The sequence below is a fragment of the Sparus aurata genome, chromosome 19, assembly GCF_900880675.1.
Source record: "Sparus aurata chromosome 19, fSpaAur1.1, whole genome shotgun sequence".
Taxonomy (NCBI): Eukaryota; Metazoa; Chordata; class Actinopteri; order Spariformes; family Sparidae; genus Sparus; species Sparus aurata.
This window is the reverse complement of record NC_044205.1, coordinates 29,857,337-29,877,266: the sequence shown is the minus strand read 5'-3', so window position 1 is coordinate 29,877,266 and position 19,930 is coordinate 29,857,337. Positions and strand designations below refer to the sequence as shown.

General features: G+C 45.3%; 1 protein-coding gene and 1 long non-coding RNA gene across 2 annotated transcripts in view; both read left to right on the top strand.

Annotated features, from left to right (window-relative positions):
• The window catches only part of LOC115569840 (NACHT, LRR and PYD domains-containing protein 14-like), a gene marked incomplete at its 3' end in the record, with an annotated part of 58,026 nt that extends 42,238 nt beyond the window's left edge, over positions 1-15,788 (top strand). The window contains exons 11-13 of the mRNA XM_030398004.1: positions 4,267-4,440; positions 4,724-4,865; positions 15,741-15,788. Of these exons, the coding sequence (XP_030253864.1) occupies positions 4,267-4,440; positions 4,724-4,865; positions 15,741-15,788 (364 nt within the window). The remainder of the gene's footprint in view (positions 1-4,266; positions 4,441-4,723; positions 4,866-15,740) is intronic.
• Positions 6,293-6,956, top strand: LOC115570014 (uncharacterized). Its single transcript, XR_003981674.1, has 2 exons — positions 6,293-6,608; positions 6,774-6,956. It is a non-coding gene; the product is annotated as an uncharacterized LOC115570014 (long non-coding RNA).
• Positions 15,789-19,930: the final 4,142 nt, after the last annotated feature.

Genomic DNA, 19,930 nt, shown 5'->3' with positions numbered 1-19,930 from the left:
ATGTGCCCCCTAACAAAAAAGCCGGCCCCAACCTGGCCCCCCTATTAAAACTGGTCTAGAACCAACACTGGTATCGTGGTCCTCTAAGCGGCCGCTTCCAAGAGATTGCCAGGAGGGTATGTGAGTTTGCTATTGAGAAACAAATTTTGGTTATCAGAGTCTTTTTCTGAAGATTAGTCTTGAAAAGAGGGGTCGTCTTATAATCAGGGTCGTCCTATATTCGGGTCAATACGGTAATTAATCATGCATGCACTTTTTGAATGATATGGCGAGCCTCTACAAAGTTGTGATCTATGGTTGTGTGGTATGAGTTGCATATGGGCAAAAAAAAAAAATCACTTTTGTGTCCTCCCCAATCCTGACATCAGATCTGCACCACTGATGCTAACCGCTAACGTTAGCTAAATTAGCAGTTTTACAGACTAAATTATATAAAATGTAGGGATGTCAAAGTTAACGTGTTAACCATAGACTGTAGAAAAAAAACGTACGCGTTAACGCATGTGATTAATATGGAAACCATAACACGCTAAAGAATAATTAAAGCACCATTAATCACGTTACGTGACCTCGTTAAGTTAGCTGACAGGCTGTCAGCAGATGAGTCACTCACACTGGTTAACACCAGAGCTGAAAGTGCCAGAGTCAGAAACTGACTGTTCAGGGGGGATTCCAGAAAGCTGGTTTAGTGAAAACTCTGAGTTTGTTACCCTGAGATGAGAGAAACTCTGAGTGTTCAGTTCCAGAAAGAGAGGTAACTTAAACTCTGGGTCTGTTACTGCGGTAACTGACTCTGTGAACAGAACCTGCTCACTGGCAGGTTTACCTGAAGAAACCCTGAGTCTGACGGAGCTGTCTGACAGCGGCTGTCCTTCCCTTCTCAGTCCAATCATGTTGAAGCAGAAATAATTCACATAGTTTTACACCAGGATGAGAATTTAGATTCATTTAGATGAGCTCTCACTCCCTGACGAGGACTGAACCGAACAGCAGACGCTTCTCATCAGTCCGTCATTTATATTCTCCGGCTGCACAGCGAATAGTCCAAAATGATCCAAAATGATCAAGCGGCGCGATACAAGCGTCTCAAGCGATTGTATTCGCGTCTGTTGCGTTTGGTCTGAACGCAGCTTAGTGTGTGTCTGCCTCTGATGTTGGGTCCTGGGGGTGAGTGACGCCCTCAGCCTCTGCTCACCCAGCGACCTGACTCAGGACCAGCTCCTCTGCTCACCCAGCGACCTGACTCAGGACCAGCTCCTCTGCCTCTGTCGGACGTGCTGCAGGTGGAGGTGAGCACCACTTCATGTTCAACTACTCAGCAGGATGTCAGGACACAGATGTGTGTTAAACAGCATCTGTTGGTGGTAAAAGCTACTACAAGTTAAAATATCCACTGAATAAACTTTTACTTTGTTTAACATGTGAAATAAAACCAAAGTGAGGAGCCATCGTGAGACTGTTTCTATATGTCATTTTCAGCTGATTTAAATTAAATAAAAAAGCCTAAAATGAAATGAAACATTGAACAACATTTAACCACTTCCTCAAAGGCTAATATAAAAGAAAGTGATGTTAAATCCAAAATGAAAAGACGAGCGCATCTAAAACTCTGTCAGTGGTTTTTATTACGGCCGCAGCCGTGTTACTTTGTTTTTCCCAGAAAATGTCTGCTCCCTGTTTTCTCCCCTGTTGCCATGGTGAATCACTGTATCGGAGCTAAGATGTCTTGCTAGTGCACATTGATCAGGTGTTTGTTTATATTAGCTAGCTATATGACTGTGAAGTTAAATTTAAGTACTTTGAATCATTCCATAATTAACCAGTGTCTGTCCTAGTAGTTTACACAACTTGGTTAGGGCTTCATATTTTGATATTCATCTAAGATGGTGGGAAGGGGAGGCGAAAGATAAGAACATGAGTAGACATTACATGCCCGAGACCCTTAAAATGATGATTTACTAATATATCATTTAAGTAAGCAGTGATACGCGCTGATGGCTGTTTAGGACAAATAAACAAGAAAGGTCAGCACAATAAATGATTCCCTGTGCAGCACTTTTTGAATGATATGGCGAGCCTCTTCAATGTTGTGATTTCTGGTGGCATGGTAGGAGTCTGTGGCCTGTGTGTCATCACACATGCAGCCTGGTAGCAATAGAAGGATGGCTGAGGAGAAGGTCGTTGTTTGATGCAATTTGGACCGATGACACGTTCAATATTAATATTAACTTTGATAAATAAGCGAACAGCGCTCAGTGCAGACAGGCTGTCAGCAGACGAGTCACTCACACTGGTTAACATCAGAGCTCAAAGTGCCAGAGTCAGAAACTGACTGTTAGTTTGTCTCTGTAACGTCACACCAGGCACTGACGTCTGTTAAAGGGAATGTTCACTTTTCTCCACCTTTCATTACTGACTTCTAATAAAGTAAGATAAGATGGCAAGCCAAGACTTCTTACAGACAGGTGACACATTCTGAAACATCAACATTTATGTGAAAAAAGAAAATGACAGGGTGCTCTTTGTGGATTCGGGGTCTCTCTTTGTCTCAGTGCGAGTGTGCCTGAAGAACGCCAAGTGGCTTCCCTTTTTTTGGATCAAACTTTGTGTTCTCCTTTAATTTCCAAACTTTTTTGCTGTTATGAAACATGATTTTAGATGTTTAGAGCATAATACAATGTACATAATTGTGATAAACAGTGAAAAAATAAATAATCATGAGTATATATATTCCTGTAGATATGTATTTTACCCCAGTGATAAGGAGCTGGAAAAATGATCCTTAAAAGTGCTTGAATTTGACCTTGAAAAATGTGTACGAACCCTGAATGGAGCATCTTACTTTACTGAGTAAAGTTTAGAAGATGATTTAGGATGAAGCTCAGAGTCAGTCAGCTGATGATGATGATGAAGTCAAATACATACATCCTTCCCTCCTCAAAATCTCAAAAGTACTGAAAAAGAAAGAGTGTACAGAAATACAATATTGGGTTCTCCACCGGCTGGCTCTAACTCAGGGGAAGGTCTCGGTCCATGTTGTGTTAAATCTGGACGCATATTTCTTTTTTTCTTTTTCAGTTTTTCTTTTCTTTGGAGGAGTGTCAGGTGTCACTCTTTCTCTGACTCTATCCATCTCTGTCTGAACGCTGAACTGAGCGGGAAGACAGAAACCACCAGCGGGTGACATCTTATTATTATTAGTTTGGCAACCCTGGCCTGCCTGATACGCGCATGCAGGCCAGGGTTGCCAGATACTGCGAAAAATATCCCCCACAATCTTACTTGTTTCCTTCACTGTAAAAAAGGGAGATTACGGGAAGATATTACGGACCGGGAGCATTGTGGGAGATGGGGTTAAAAATCAGGAGTCTCCTACGTGAATCAGGAGAGTTGGCAACCCTGCGAACCGGACCGTCCGGTTCGTCCTGTCGGGACTTATTTTCCTGATAGTGACCTCCGTTCTATACATTATCCCGCTTATTACACAGTCAATTGTCAACACGAAAGAAAACTTGACACAGTGTGTTTTTTTACAGTGTATTTGTTACCGTTCAGTGTTTTTCAGCAGAGAAATATAGTTCACCAAACCGACGCCGTTTCTCTTCTCCCTCTCCCTCCAGTTTTTCCTGATATGAAGTAGACTACAGATCAGCTGACGTCGCTTAGCAACAGAAGACGCTGCGGTGATGAGTGACCGGACTACTTACAGAGCAAAGATTTTAGAGCGCGGAGTGATACGAAATACGTGAATCAGAGGCAAAAAGGCCACTTTCCTTGACGACGGTCAAATATGCTTAGCAACGGTCAGTTATATGAAAATAATTAACGTTGGGAAGGTTCATTGGAGTGAATGGAGCATTCTGCAGCATTAAGAAGAGACGTGTGATAAATTTACATATCAGCCAATTTAGAATTCTACTGAAAACATCTGTCTCAGTATTTTTAATGAATTAGAAACAGAAAAGAACGAAAGAACTAAAATATCATGATGTCTGATTTGATCATTGATCCAGACCTGACTGAGATCAGCAGCTTGTTATTAATCTGTGTTGACATGAACAGCTGTATGAATGTTGTGCTGACATGTGGATGATGTCTGTAGAAGGCTGATGATGATCCACAATAACACAATGACAAAGTCTCTCTACTCATTTTAGAGAAAAGCTCATTGATGAGGACACAGTAATGTTGAGCTACACATTTAAAACCTGAACACATCTGTTGGATTATAAAGTGATTTTTATCTCCATCATTATCTTTATTCAGATTGTGGAGCTGCAGTTTGTCAGAGATCAGCTGTGCTTCTCTGGCCTCAGCTCTGAAGTCCAACCCCTCCCATCTGAGAGAGCTGGACCTGAGTGGAAACAACCTGAAGGATTCAGGAGTGAAGCTGCTGTGTGATTTTCTACAGAGTCCAAACTGTAGACTGGAGATACTGATGTCAGTTATTGTTGAATTAATATTTTGAGTTTACATTCATACATTACTTAGATCCATAAAGTTATAAATCTCCTTTGGTTCATATTTTCATGTTTTTTTAATCTAAATTTAGTCTTCAGACTTCTGTTTCTTAAAATAACTGTAGAAAATGTTCAGTTAGTTGTTAAAGTAAATTCATGTTTATGATTTAATCCGTTAACAGAAGATCCTCTGAATTAACATTTGATTTACACACATTGGATTATAAAGTAATTTTTATTTCCATCATTTATTCTTTATTCAGATTGAGTGTCTGCAGTTTGTCAGAGATCAGCTGTGCTTCTCTGGCCTCAGCTCTGAAGTCCAACCCCTCCCATTTGAGAGAGCTGGAGCTGGACAACAACAACCTGAAGGATTCAGACATGAAGCTGCTGTGTGATCTGAAGGAGAGTCCAGACTGTAGACTGGAGACTCTGAGGTCAGTAGAGGGTTGGAGTCAGTTCATGCTGGTTTCAGCAGTATTGTACTAAACACAGTATCAAAGTAAAGATCCAGTATTTCCTGCTTTCCTCAGTGAAGCTGTGAGAGGAGAACAGTCAGCCAATCAGACGAGCCAGAAGCTTGTTGTGATGGTGTGTTTGAGTTGATGTGAAGACGACTGTTGTTGTTGTGTTCATGTCTACAGGAAATAAAGCTGATCACAGCTGACAGCATCACAGGATGTATAGAGACAGTGTCCTCATTCATCAAACTGTCGGAGCATCAAATCTGATCTCAACGTGTTTGTTCTCTCATTTCAACACTGAAGAACTCATCAGTTCATCTTTGTCACAGCTCTCAGATCAGTCTGACTGAAAGCTCTTATTTCAGAGAACCATCATTACATTTAGTAACCATGTTGAAGTCTGCTGAAGTCCAGAAACCACAGCTGATGTTTTACTGTTCAATGTAGGACCTTTAACGTTAGATTTATATCTGCCCATGTGTCATTTGATTTGTCCAAATATTTTATGACAGACTCCATATTTACATATTTGTCATGTAATGTTTCCAAAGTAGATGAAATCTTTAAATGTGAGTGAGACTCTGGTTTTTAACAGCAGTAAATCATCATTAAAGTGAGCTGTGAGTATCTGTGTTCCTGCAGTAATGATGCGTTCAGGGACTGTCAGCAGTTTATTTCCACTGTGTCCTTCAGTGAAACCTGCAGAGTAAACAGACTTGATGTCCAAAGTGTCTGCAGGTCTGTGAGCTTCACTCCAACACGTTAACATGAAGCTGAAAGGAAGCTGGCTACGCTACACAGCCGCTCCACTTGTGGTCTGAACAGGACTGAAGTCCTGCTGGTCTTTATATCACTGACTGACAGCTGATGGAGGGAGTCTCTGGAAACACTCATTTATCACTTCTGCTGTCTCTCTGCTTCTCTCATCAGATGGAAGTGGTCTCAGTGAGTGAAGACAAAGGTGGAGGTGTTGAGAGGATCAGCTGTGTCCTGATGATCCAGAGAGGTTGAAGCAGCACCATCAGCTGGTGGGTGGAGAGGCTCTGACTGGGCCGTGTTACTGGGAGGTGGAGTGGAGAGGAGAGCTTCATCCAGCAGTGACTGACGGACCAATCACAACAAGTGGAGATGACTGTCAGTGCTGCAGTGTGAACTGCTCTGAGATCAGCTCCACTGTCACACACAATGTCCAGTCCAGCATCATCCCTGTGTTCCTCTGGATGTGACAGAGTATCATCAGTGTATCTGGACTGCTCTGCTGCTGCTCTGTCCTTCTACACAGTCTCTGCAGACACACTGACACTCCTCCACTCCTTCTGCTCCACACTCACACACCTCCTCCACCTGGACCTCCACCTGGACCTGGACCTCCACCTGGACCTCCACCTGGACCTGGACTTCCACCTGGACCAGGACCTGGACCTGGATCTTTATCTTGTATTGTTTAGTAGTAACAAAACATTCTATCACTAATACTAATCATTATTGTTAAAGCTTTTTAAGTCACACACAGGCCTGTTAAACTATTGTGAAGTTAACTGTAAAATCAGTTTATTGCTCTGTGTTGTAGCTCCACCTTGTGGTATGATGAAGAACTGCAGCTGATGTCCACATTGTATTTCTAATCATCCTGCAGATTGATATCAGTATGCAGCAGCCAGACTGCAGGTGCAGAGTTATTAAAGTAAGATTGTGTATCATTCTTACTTCTTAATTGTTGCTTAGTGCTTGATTATAGTTTAAATGTATTTGTTCCGTTCTTCATGTGTTTATATCTTTTCACAGATTCTATTTTTTGCAGAACAACAACGAGACTCACGATCCATTCTGTGCTTTATGTGTTTAACAGAGTCTACAGACTGTCAGATGTCTGCAGGACACACACTTAAAAAACAAAGAGAGAGACACTGAGGAAATCAGACTTACAGAAGTATAGAATGAAGAAATGAGAAAGTGAAGTAAATGATTCCAGCAGACACTGTGAGCATGACTACAAAGCATCAGTCACTGAAGTTTGTTTCTGTTCAAAATATGAAGACAAAAAAAGATTGTGGTCTCCTCTCCCTGTTGTTACATGAATGTACTCTATACGGTTTATATCCACTATATAGTTATTGGACCAGTGAACTGTAGTTTGAGGTATGATACAGTCATGAAACCTAATAACCACTGATTGTGTGATATTAAAATACATCATCTATGATGTCATCTACGTATAAAGGGCACAGCATCGTAAAGTAGAGACACATACAGACTTTATATGACCTTTATTACTGACTGAATGAAAACCAGCTTTTCCACTTTATCAGCTGTTTCTAATCATCTTCATGAGCAACAACACAAACCTCTGACAACAACATGAACAGTCTCAATAACCACAGAAGCTTTCTTCTGCTGCTTTGTGCTCTTCAGTTATCGAGTATCTTCACTCAGCTTTTTAATTTGACGTTGTGTAAAAAACCCTTGAAACCTTCCAGCTGGTCGCAGCGGTCGACGCACCATCATCCTGCTTTCTTTGTTGTGAGTTTAGTTGCAGAGTCACTGACACGTGCAGCTCCAGTCGCCGTGGCAACAGTCAAAATGTTCCTTCTCAGAGCCAGTTTTGATTTACTTCCTGCTCTCACAGCATCTCTCTCTCTCTCACTGTGTGTGAACCTCGCTCTCCCTCTGACTCTGAGCTCAGTTTGTTTCAGCAGTGACTCGTCAACAAACAGCAGGACCAGGACTCTCAGCAGGACCAGGACTCTCTGCAGGACCAGAACTCTCTGCAGGACCAGAACTCTCAGCAGGACTCTCAGCAGGACCAGAACTCTCAGCAGGACCAGGACTCTCTGCAGGACCAGAACTCTCTGCAGGACCAGGACTCTCAGCAGGACTCTCAGCAGGACCAGAACTCTCAGCAGGACCAGAACTCTCAGCAGCACCGGGACTCTCAGCAGGACCGGGACTCTCAGCAGGACCGGGGCTCTCAGCAGGACCGGGACTCTCAGCAGGACCAGGGCTCTCAGCAGGACCGGGACTCTCAGCAGGACTCTCAGCAGGACCGGGACTCTCAGCAGGACCAGGACTCTCAGCAGGACTCTCAGCAGGACCAGGACTCTCAGCAGGACCGGGACTCTCAGCAGGACTGGGACTCTCAGCAGGACTGGGACTCTCAGCAGGACCGGGACTCTCAGCAGGACCAGGACTCTCAGCAGGACCGGGACTCTCAGCAGGACTCTCAGCAGGACCGGGACTCTCAGCAGGACTCTCAGCAGGACCAGGACTCTCAGCAGGACCGGGACTCTCAGCAGGACCAGGACTCTCAGCAGGACCGGGACTCTCAGCAGGACTCTCAGCAGGACCGGGACTCTCAGCAGGACCAGGACTCTCAGCAGGACTCTCAGCAGGACCAGGACTCTCAGCAGGACCAGGACTCTCAGCAGGACTCTCAGCAGGACCAGGACTCTCAGCAGGACTCTCAGCAGGACTCTCAGCAGGACCGGGACTCTCAGCTGGACTCTCAGCAGGACCGGGACTCTCAGCAGGACCAGGACTCTCAGCAGGACTCTCAGCAGGACCAGGACTCTCAGCAGGACCGGGTCTCTCAGCAGGACCGGGACTCTCAGCAGGACCGGGACTCTCAGCAGGATCGGGACTCTCAGCAGGACTCTAAGCAGGACCGGGACTCTCAGCAGGACTCTCAGCAGGACTCTCAGCAGGACCGGGACTCTCAGCTGGACTCTCAGCAGGACTCTCAGCAGGACCGGGATTCTCAGCAGGACCGGACTCTCAGCAGGACCGGGACTCTCAGCAGCACTCTCAGCAGGACCAGGACTCTCAGCTGGACTCTCAGCAGGACCGGGACTCTCAGCAGGACTCTCAGCAGGACTCTCAGCAGGACTCTCAGCAGGACCAGGACTCTCAGCAGACCTGGTCAGTGACTCGGTGCTTCCTGTGAGTCCTGGTTCATTCAACAGGAACTAAATGTGTCTCCACATGTTTTCTGCAGCAGTCAGTGACCTTCCTCATCCTCCTTTATAGGATGACGACACATTCACACACTACTTCTGAGTTTGTACATTTGAATCAGTGAATGCTGAAGATGTTTCCACTCTCAGATGGCAGATCCTGACTCTCAGCCTCCAGACGAGGTTTCACAGAGGGAACAAGGAGCTGATGTTCCCCCGGCTGGCAGCTCTGAACCTGGGCTGAGTGGATGTGCACCTCCCTCAGACTAAGACCACCACTAAAGACCACCATTTTTATAAACCAGAGTTCCTGTCATGTGTTCTGACTCCTGAGACTATCACAATTTGAATCAGCAGTGGTCCGAGCAAACCGGTTCTGTAAAGGTTCACAATCCAGAACCAGCAGAATTATAAAACATTGTTGGGAAAGATGGTAAAATGACAAGTAGAACTGATGAGAGCAGAACTGTTCTGTACTAGAATAGAGTAGAATAGAATATACTTTATTGTCCTCTAGGGGAAATTTGTCCTGGACTCAAAGTGCGTGTGCACAGTAGTAGCTGCCATTTCAAACAGTAAATACACATCAAATACATAGAACAGCTGAAGGCGTACAGGCGTAGGCTACATACACACTCATGACACATCCATAAAAGATTCAAACAAATACAAAACAAACAGAACACTTGTTATTGCACACTTCCCAGGCCTCAGCGAACAGATCTATTTAACATTTTGATGGAGGTGGTACGAAGGAGGATTTAAAACGCTTCAGTTTGCATTTGGGGATTCTGTACCTTCTGCCAGAAGATAAGAGCTCGTCATCTGTTTGAAGGATGTGGGACGGGTCCGACAACACCCTCCACACCTGCCTGAGTACAGACTGCTCATAGATGGACTGAAGGGAGAGCTTGTCAGTCCTCCCCATCACCTTCATAGCAGTCTGTACCAGGCGCTGCACTTTAGATTTGGACTGTGTGGAGAGATTGCAGAACCACGCCGTCATCCCATACCTGATGACACTCTCCATCACTGCCAGATGAAATAAAAACATGATGTTCTGGCTCACACCAAACACCCTCAGTCTGCGTAGAAAATACAGCCTCTGCTGTAAAGGAGAACACACAGAGTCTACGTGATCCCTCCAGCTGAAGAGGTTATCCAGGTGGAGACCCAGATACCTGTAAGATGTGACCTGTTGGATCTCCTCCCTGTGTGTGGACAGTGGAGTATGATCCCCCACCCACCGAGGGTCAAACACCATCTCCTCAGTTTTTTGGATGTTAATGATGAGGTAGTTGTCGTCACACCGCTGAACAAATGTATTAACCTCCGTGAAGTCCAATGACGGGTCTGAGTTCTGGTGAAGCAGGATGAGACTATTGGTGCAGTGGTTTGTGTGAAGGGTGAACAGGACCGGGGAGCTTACACAGCCCTGAGGTGCACCTGTACTGGAGAAAGGATTCACATTCATCTGGGTCATTTTCTGTCAGAGCAGATGAGGCTGTAATGTAGTGAAAGCAGAACTAAAATCAATGAACAAAAGGCGTGCATAAGCCTCGGGATCCTCCAGATGCTGAAGAGTCAGGTGGGTGATGCTATTAACTGCACCGTCTGTGCTCCTCCCCTGCTGTTAGCAAACTGGATCTAGTTCAGAATGAACCTCAGATTTCAACACGGATACCATGATGTATTTGTCAAAGCATTTCATGACAACAGAAGTTAAAGCCGGCGGTCTGTAATCATTGTTTTCTGTAGGACAGGGTTTCTTTGGAATGGGAATAATGGCAGATGTTTTCCAGAGGGCAGGAACCAGGTGGGAATCTGCAGACCTCTGAAACACAGAGCACCATGCTGGGGTTAGCTCTGCTGCAAAGGTCTTCAGGAGAAAAGCAGAGAGGCCATCAGGGCCTGAAGATTTCTGTCTGCATACATGGCTGAACAGTGACTGGATTTTAAGGGGATCAGCTGCTAACCTTGAACAGGAGTCAGCAGTTGTGATTGACTGTAGTACATTATCACATTCCAAAGAATAGTCCTGTGCATCAAACCTGAGACAGAAATCATTGAGTGTGTTTGCTTTGCTCAGCTCATCACATGTTATGAGGCACTTTCTATGTGTTGTCATGTTGGTAACAGCTTTCATGGAGACCCAGAGTTTTTTACAGTCCATAGAAACAAAGTTCTGTTCTGTGACATCCTGTGTTTCCTTCCTCCCTTAACGACTGATTAAGCTCCCTTTGCACTGATTTGAACTCCATCCTGTCATGATTCCTAAAAGCTAGTTTGTTCCGGTTGATACAGTCCTTTAACTCTCTAGTGATGTATGACTTATTGTTAGGGTAGATTGTAATAACCTTCTTGGTAGCCACACAATCCAAACAGAGCTGAATATACTCTGTAATAGTGTCAGTGGCTTCATCCATACTCATATTATCTATATTTATAATCTGTATATAAATATTTGCTGTTCATTCTGCACTATGTCATGTAAATATGTATATACATCAATTTGATTCTATTTTTCTCTCCTTTTCAATGATAATGTCTATTTTATATTGTCTATTGTCTATTTTGCTCTTGTTCTTGTAACAATCTGACGCTGCTGTGACAAACACATTTCCCGTCTGCGGGACATTAAAGGATTTCTGATTCTGATTCTGATACGGTGAAAAATGTCCCAGTCTGTAGAGAGAAACGAGCCCTTCAGTGTCTCTATGCTGTCTGTAGACCATACAGGCACTGTGTTGCAGAGATCGAGTCACTGTGACTCGAGTCGACTCGAGTCGTTGTTTTGATGACTTTTGACTTGGCTTGAAAAAAAATAAAAGACTTGAGACTCAACTCAGACTTGGAAGTTAAAGACTCGGGACTTGACTTGACTTGAGACACAATGACTTGAATGACTTGAGTGTTATTCAGTTCACGATTTCAGTTTGAATATACATTAATACATTAATTTAAAAAAATAATATATGATATATCGATTACCTGGTAGGAGTGCAGACTGAGAATGGCATTGTCATGATTGGATCACTACCCTGTCAATCAATCATGCCCTCTCTACGTATCTTATTGTTATTTGAGAAACCCGCCCTCTTATATCAGATCTGCATCAACATGGCAGCGGGAGGGGTGCTGACAGTCATCGTCTTCGGCTTTCGGAATTACCATTTTGACGGCAAAAGACGCACAGCACAGTGCAAGACATGCGACATAAACATCTCGGACAGCCAAGCGACAACTTCAAACTTTGTTCGTCATTTGAAGAGCCATTCTGCCCAGTAAGTGCTTGTCAGTTAGCTAATATTATCCTGTTAGCCTAGCCGGTAGCTAGCTAACTTTAGCTTGATATGATACGGAGGTGGGGGGGGGGGGAGGGTCGGTTTGGTGGAACTTCTTGTTTTTAATTTGCCAACATCAACCCCAGACAACGTGAGCGAAGCTTCCGACCGGTTCATCACAAGAATGGCTGTACGTTTTATGAACAGCAACACAACATACCAGCCCGCCAACACCGAATCATTACCTGGTGTTTTCCCGCCTCTGAAGCAACGGCAGGCCGCCTGCGGGATTTTGGCCGCTACCTCTGTGTGTGTGTGTGTGCAAAGTAAATATTGCAGCAATTAAGTCACCTTATATAGTAGTAGTAGTAGTAGTAACTAAGGTTGTGAAGTTGAATGAATACTGTTTGAGATGGACTAAATGAAGCAGTTGTCTTAAAACTGAGTAATTACTACAAGCTAAAACACTAGTAAATAAAGTAGATGCTGCTTAAAAACAGATCATGTCACAAATATGGTTTTAAAACTTAGCAAAGTAAGTAAATATAATTTAAAATGGAATACATATGTTCAAACAGTACAGTAGTGGGTTAACAGCTTAGTAAATGTACATTTCTGTTTTGTTTGATTCCATTATGTATTTTACTGAATATCAGTACTTACAATGCAAATCCAAAGTATTGTCATTTTTTAAACAGGTTGGACACATTGGCCAAGAAATACAGAAATAACCCTTGTGAAATAGACATTGAAATGTTTGCTGGGTAGTGTCGATCAGATACCAAGTAACACAAGATCAATATCACCAATATCTATACTTTATTTTTTTTATGAGTTGTTGAAGGTAAATAACAGAAGTGTTGCTCTCTGAGGATCACCTCTGTGAAATACCAAAACTAAAAAGGTCTGTGGTCTGTGGTCTCATGAAAAGGTTCATATACTGACAATATTCAACATGTTTCACTTTCATGACCATAATTGACTCAGATAAAGTTTCAGTGGACTGAAGACTTTATTCCTCCTCCCTTCTTCTCTGCTGCAGCTCCGTCTGCTGTTTCTAATGAGTCTGAACAAGTTGATGATGTCACAGCAGTGAACAGCTCAGAACTCTTTCATTTACAGCTGTGAACAAAACGTGGACATGTATGATTTTTGTCCTTATGAGTCAAATCAAACCATGGACACTCCTGAGTCTTCACCCAAGCAAGTGGAGGCACATGACAACCAGCAGCAGGTTTGTTCAGAGAGGGAAAAAAGAGGGTTTATTTAGTGGTGAATGTGTGCGGTAATATTGTTGGTTACATGTTTTTGCATAAGATATTTTTCTAATGCTGGTTTGGTGTGTTCTGCAGACTGGTGACATGGCAGAAGAAAGCAGATATGTGTTATGTTTCTTTTCTTTAAGAAGGGGAGATGTGTTGATAGTAGTGGGTGAACTACATTACCCACAATGCCATATAAGTACTCACGTGTTTGTGGCGTCACAGTTCAAAAATGTCTACCTGAAGTTGGTCAGTAAAAGCTGCATGAAACCTGTGCCGGTGTGTTCATTGAGAGCATTTTTTAATCGGATTTGACGGATAACTTCACATATGCAGTTTAAAGTGAAGCTGTGGCTCTTTATTCCGTCATTAGAAGTCTTGTTAACCAGAAGTAACTGACCAGTGTTGCCAAGATGGCTGCCAGATGCACCTTGAACATCTTTAGGTTAAGAAATGAACCCCGGTTCTCTGAAACATGGGTGAGGTCTCTCACTATAGGACACGCCCCCTGTGCTTGTCCCCAGAAAATATTTTCCACGACGCCAGTCTTGACTGGCAGACAGACGTGACGTCCGCTCCCTGGAGGAGGGACTTCCTCCTTATAAAGCCGGCGTAACGTCATCTATTCAGTCTTAAACCTCTTCTGGCTCCCAGAAGCTCTCAGACAGCAGGTGTAGCTCAACTAGCAATACAGTTCACAGAGCGAGCTAACCACTCAGTCGCTGAACGCTACGTTACCTGAAGCTGCAAAGCTTTCTGAGTGCAACAGCTGGACTGTCTCAGAACAGTAGCTGCTTCCATCCTTTACAGAGCTGACAGAATGTCAGAGCTCGTACCTTCCCTCACCATGGAAGACATCAAGCCAGCGAGGACGTGTGCGTCTGGCAACAAGACCTCGGGAGCAACCACCCACTCTTTTTGTGCTGCGTGCCTCGGCTGCATCCCCTGCCTCTTGTGAGCATTGTGCACGCCTGTCCATTAAGACTGTAGACTGGAGACTCTGAGGTCAGTAGAGGGTTGGAGTCAGTTCATGCTGGTTTCAGCAGTATTGTACTAAACACAGTATCAAAGTAAAGATCCAGTATTTCCTGCTTTCCTCAGTGAAGCTGTGACAGGAGAACAGTCAGCCAATCAGACGAGCCAGAAGCTTGTTGTGATGGTGTGTTTGAGTTGATGTGAAGACGACTGTTGTTGTTGTGTTCATGTCTACAGGAAATAAAGCTGATCACAGCTGACAGCATCACAGGATGTATAGAGACAGTGTCCTCATTCATCAAACTGTCGGAGCAACAAATCTGATCTCAAAGTGTTTGTTCTCTCATTTCAACACTGAAGAACTCATCAGTTCATCTTTGTCACAGCTCTCAGATCAGTCTGACTGAAGGCTCTTATTTCAGAGAACCATCATTACATTTAGTAACCATGTGGTCTGTATACAGACCAGGACCTCTGCTGAAGTCCAGAAACCACAGCTGATGTTTTACTGTTCAATGTAGGACCTTTAACCTTATATTTATATCTGCCCGTGTGTCATTTGATTTGTCCAAATATTTTATAACAGACTCCATATTTACATATTTGTCATGTAATGTTTCCAAAGTAGATGAACTATTTAAATGTGAGTGAGACTCTGGTTTTTAACAGCAGTAAATCATCATTAAAGTGAGCTGTGAGTATCTGTGTTCCTGCAGTAATGATGCGTTCAGGGACTGTCAGCAGTTTATTTCCACTATGTCCTTCAGTGAAACCTGCAGAGTAAACAGACTTGATGTCCAAAGTGTCTGCAGGTCTGTGAGCTTCACTCCAACACGTTAACATGAAGCTGAAAGGAAGCTGGCTACGCTACACAGCCGCTCCACTTGTGGTCTGAACAGGACTGAAGTCCTGCTGGTCTTTATATCACTGACTGACAGCTGATGGAGGGAGTCTCTGGAAACACTCATTTATCACTTCTGCTGTCTCTCTGCTTCTCTCATTAGGTGGAGGTCTCCTTCAAAGAGATGAAAAGGGTGGAGGTGTTGAGAGGATCAGCTGTGTCCTGATGATCCAGAGAGGTTGAAGCAGCACCATCAGCTGGTGGGTGGAGAGGCTCTGACTGGGCCGTGTTACTGGGAGGTGGAGTGGAGAGGAGAGCTTCATCCAGCAGTGACTGACGGACCAATCACAACAAGTGGAGATGACTGTCAGTGCTGCAGTGTGAACTGCTCTGAGATCAGCTCCACTGTCACACACAATGTCCAGTCCAGCATCATCCCTGTGTTCCTCTGGATGTGACAGAGTATCATCAGTGTATCTGGACTGCTCTGCTGCTGCTCTGTCCTTCTACACAGTCTCTGCAGACACACTGACACTCCTCCACTCCTTCTGCTCCACACTCACACACCTCCTCCACCTGGACCTCCACCTGGACCTGGACCTCCACCTGGACCTCCACCTGGACCTGGACTTCCACCTGGACCAGGACCTGGACCTGGATCTTTATCTTGTATTGTTTAGTAGTAACAAAACATATTATTATTATTTGTTATTATTATTGTTAAAGCTTTTTAAGTCACACACAGGTCTGTTAAACTATTGTGAAGTTAACTGTAAAATCAGTTTATTGCTCTGTGTTGTAGCTCCACCCTGTGGTGTGATGAAGAACTGCAGCTGATGTCCACATTGTATTTCTAATCATCCTGCAGATTGATATCAGTATGCAGCAGCCAGACTGCAGGTGCAGAGTTATTAAAGTAAGATTGTGTATCATTCTTACTTCTTAATTGTTGCTTAGTGCTTGATTATAGTTTAAATGTATTTGTTCCGTTCTTCATGTGTTTATATCTTTTCACAGATTCTATTTTTTGCAGAACAACAACGAGACTCACGATCCATTCTGTGCTTTATGTGTTTAACAGAGTCTACAGACTGTCAGATGTCTGCAGGACACACACTTAAAAAACAGAGAGAGACACACTGAGGAAATCAGACTTACAGAAATATAGAATTAAGAAATAAGAAAGTGAAGTAAATGATTCCAGCAGACACTGTGAGCACGACTACAAAGCATCAGTCACTGAAGTTTGTTTCTGTTCAAAATATGAAGACAAAAAAAGATTGTGGTCTCCTCTCCCTGTTGTTACATGAATGTACTATACGGTTTATATCCACTATATAGTTATTGGACCAGTGAACTGTAGTTTGAGGTATGATACAGTCATGAAACCTAATAACCACTGATTGTGTGATATTAAAATACATCATCTATGATGTCATCTACGTATAAAGGGCACAGCATCGTAAAGTAGAGACACATACAGACTTTATATGACCTTTATTACTGACTGAATGAAAACCAGCTTTTCCACTTTATCAGCTGTTTCTAATCATCTTCATGAGCAACAACACAAACCTCTGACAACAACATGAACAGTCTCAATAACCACAGAAGCTTTCTTCTGCTGCTTTGTGCTCTTCAGTTATCGAGTATCTTCACTCAGCTTTTTAATTTGACGTTGTGTAAAAAACCCTTGAAACCTTCCAGCTGGTCGCAGCGGTCGACGCACCATCATCCTGCTTTCTTTGTTGTGAGTTTAGTTGCAGAGTCACTGACACGTGCAGCTCCAGTCGCCGTGGCAACAGTCAAAATGTTCCTTCTCAGAGCCAGTTTTGATTTACTTCCTGCTCTCACAGCATCTCTCTCTCTCTCACTGTGTGTGAACCTCGCTCTCCCTCTGACTCTGAGCTCAGTTTGTTTCAGCAGTGACTCGTCAACAAACAGCAGGACCAGGACTCTCAGCAGGACCAGGACTCTCTGCAGGACCAGAACTCTCTGCAGGACCAGAACTCTCAGCAGGACTCTCAGCAGGACCAGAACTCTCAGCAGGACCAGGACTCTCTGCAGGACCAGAACTCTCTGCAGGACCAGGACTCTCAGCAGGACTCTCAGCAGGACCAGAACTCTCAGCAGGACCAGAACTCTCAGCAGCACCGGGACTCTCAGCAGGACCGGGACTCTCAGCAGGACCGGGGCTCTCAGCAGGACCAGGACTCTCTGCAGGACCAGAACTCTCTGCAGGACCAGAACTCTCAGCAGGACTCTCAGCAGGACCAGAACTCTCAGCAGGACCGGGACTCTCAGCAGGACCAGGACTCTCTGCAGGACCAGAACTCTCTGCAGGACCAGAACTCTCAGCAGGACTCTCAGCAGGACCAGAACTCTCAGCAGGACCAGGACTCTCTGCAGGACCAGAACTCTCTGCAGGACCAGGACTCTCAGCAGGACTCTCAGCAGGACCAGAACTCTCAGCAGGACCAGAACTCTCAGCAGCACCGGGACTCTCAGCAGGACCGGGACTCTCAGCAGGACCAGGACTCTCAGCAGGACCAGAACTCTCAGCAGGACCGGGGCTCTCAGCAGGACCGGGACTCTCAGCAGGACCAGGGCTCTCAGCAGGACCGGGACTCTCAGCAGGACTCTCAGCAGGACCGGGACTCTCAGCAGGACCAGGACTCTCAGCAGGACTCTCAGCAGGACCAGGACTCTCAGCAGGACTGGGACTCTCAGCAGGACCGGGACTCTCAGCAGGACCGGGACTCTCAGCAGGACCAGGACTCTCAGCAGGACCGGGACTCTCAGCAGGACTCTCAGCAGGACCGGGACTCTCAGCAGGACCAGGACTCTCAGCAGGACTCTCAGCAGGACCAGGACTCTCAGCAGGACCAGGACTCTCAGCAGGACTCTCAGCAGGACCAGGACTCTCAGCAGGACTCTCAGCAGGACTCTCAGCAGGACCGGGACTCTCAGCTGGACTCTCAGCAGGACCGGGACTCTCAGCAGGACCAGGACTCTCAGCAGGACTCTCAGCAGGACCAGGACTCTCAGCAGGACCGGGTCTCTCAGCAGGACCGGGACTCTCAGCAGGACCGGGACTCTCAGCAGGATCGGGACTCTCAGCAGGACTCTAAGCAGGACCGGGACTCTCAGCAGGACTCTCAGCAGGACCGGGACTCTCAGCAGGACCAGGACTCTCAGCAGGACTCTCAGCAGGACCAGGACTCTCAGCAGGACCGGGTCTCTCAGCAGGACCGGGACTCTCAGCAGGACCGGGACTCTCAGCAGGATCGGGACTCTCAGCAGGACTCTAAGCAGGACCGGGACTCTCAGCAGGACTCTCAGCAGGACCAGGACTCTCAGCAGGACTCTCAGCAGGACTCTCAGCAGGACCGGGACTCTCAGCTGGACTCTCAGCAGGACTCTCAGCAGGACCGGGATTCTCAGCAGGACCGGACTCTCAGCAGGACCGGGACTCTCAGCAGCACTCTCAGCAGGACCAGGACTCTCAGCAGGACTCTCAGCAGGACCGGGACTCTCAGCAGGACTCTCAGCAGGACCGGGACTCTCAGCAGGACTCTCAGCAGGACCGGGACTCTCAGCAGGACTCTCAGCAGGACTCTCAGCAGGACTCTCAGCAGGACCAGGACTCTCAGCAGACCTGGTCAGTGACTCGGTGCTTCCTGTGAGTCCTGGTTCATTCAACAGGAACTAAATGTGTCTCCACATGTTTTCTGCAGCAGTCAGTGACCTTCCTCATCCTCCTTTATAGGATGACGACACGTTCACACACTACTTCTGAGTTTGTACATTTGAATCAGTGAATGCTGAAGATGTTTCCACTCTCAGATGGCAGATCCTGACTCTCAGCCTCCAGACGAGGTTTCACAGAGGGAACAAGGAGCTGATGTTCCCCCGGCTGGCAGCTCTGAACCTGGGCTGAGTGGATGTGCACCTCCCTCAGACTAAGACCACCACTAAAGACCACCATTTTTATAAACCAGAGTTCCTGTCATGTGTTCTGACTCCTGAGACTATCACAATTTGAATCAGCAGTGGTCCGAGCAAACCGGTTCTGTAGAGGTTCACAATCCAGAACCAGCAGAATTATAAAACATTGTTGGGAAAGATGGTAAAATGACAAGTAGAACTGATGAGAGCAGAACTGTTCTGTACTAGAATAGAGTAGAATAGAATATACTTTATTGTCCTCTAGGGGAAATTTGTCCTGGACTCAAAGTGCGTGTGCACAGTAGTAGCTGCCATTTCAAACAGTAAATACACATCAAAATACATAGAACAGCTGAAGGCGTACAGGCGTAGGCTACATACACACTCATGACACATCCATAAAAGATTCAAACAAATACAAAACAAACAGAACACTTGTTATTGCACACTTCCCAGGCCTCAGCGTACAGATCTATTTAACATTTTGATGGAGGTGGTACGAAGGAGGATTTAAAACGCTTCAGTTTGCATTTGGGGATTCTGTACCTTCTGCCAGAAGATAAGAGCTCGTCATCTGTTTGAAGGATGTGGGACGGGTCCGACAACACCCTCCACACCTGCCTGAGTACAGACTGCTCATAGATGGACTGAAGGGAGAGCTTGTCAGTCCTCCCCATCACCTTCATAGCAGTCTGTACCAGGCGCTGCACTTTAGATTTGGACTGTGTGGAGAGATTGCAGAACCA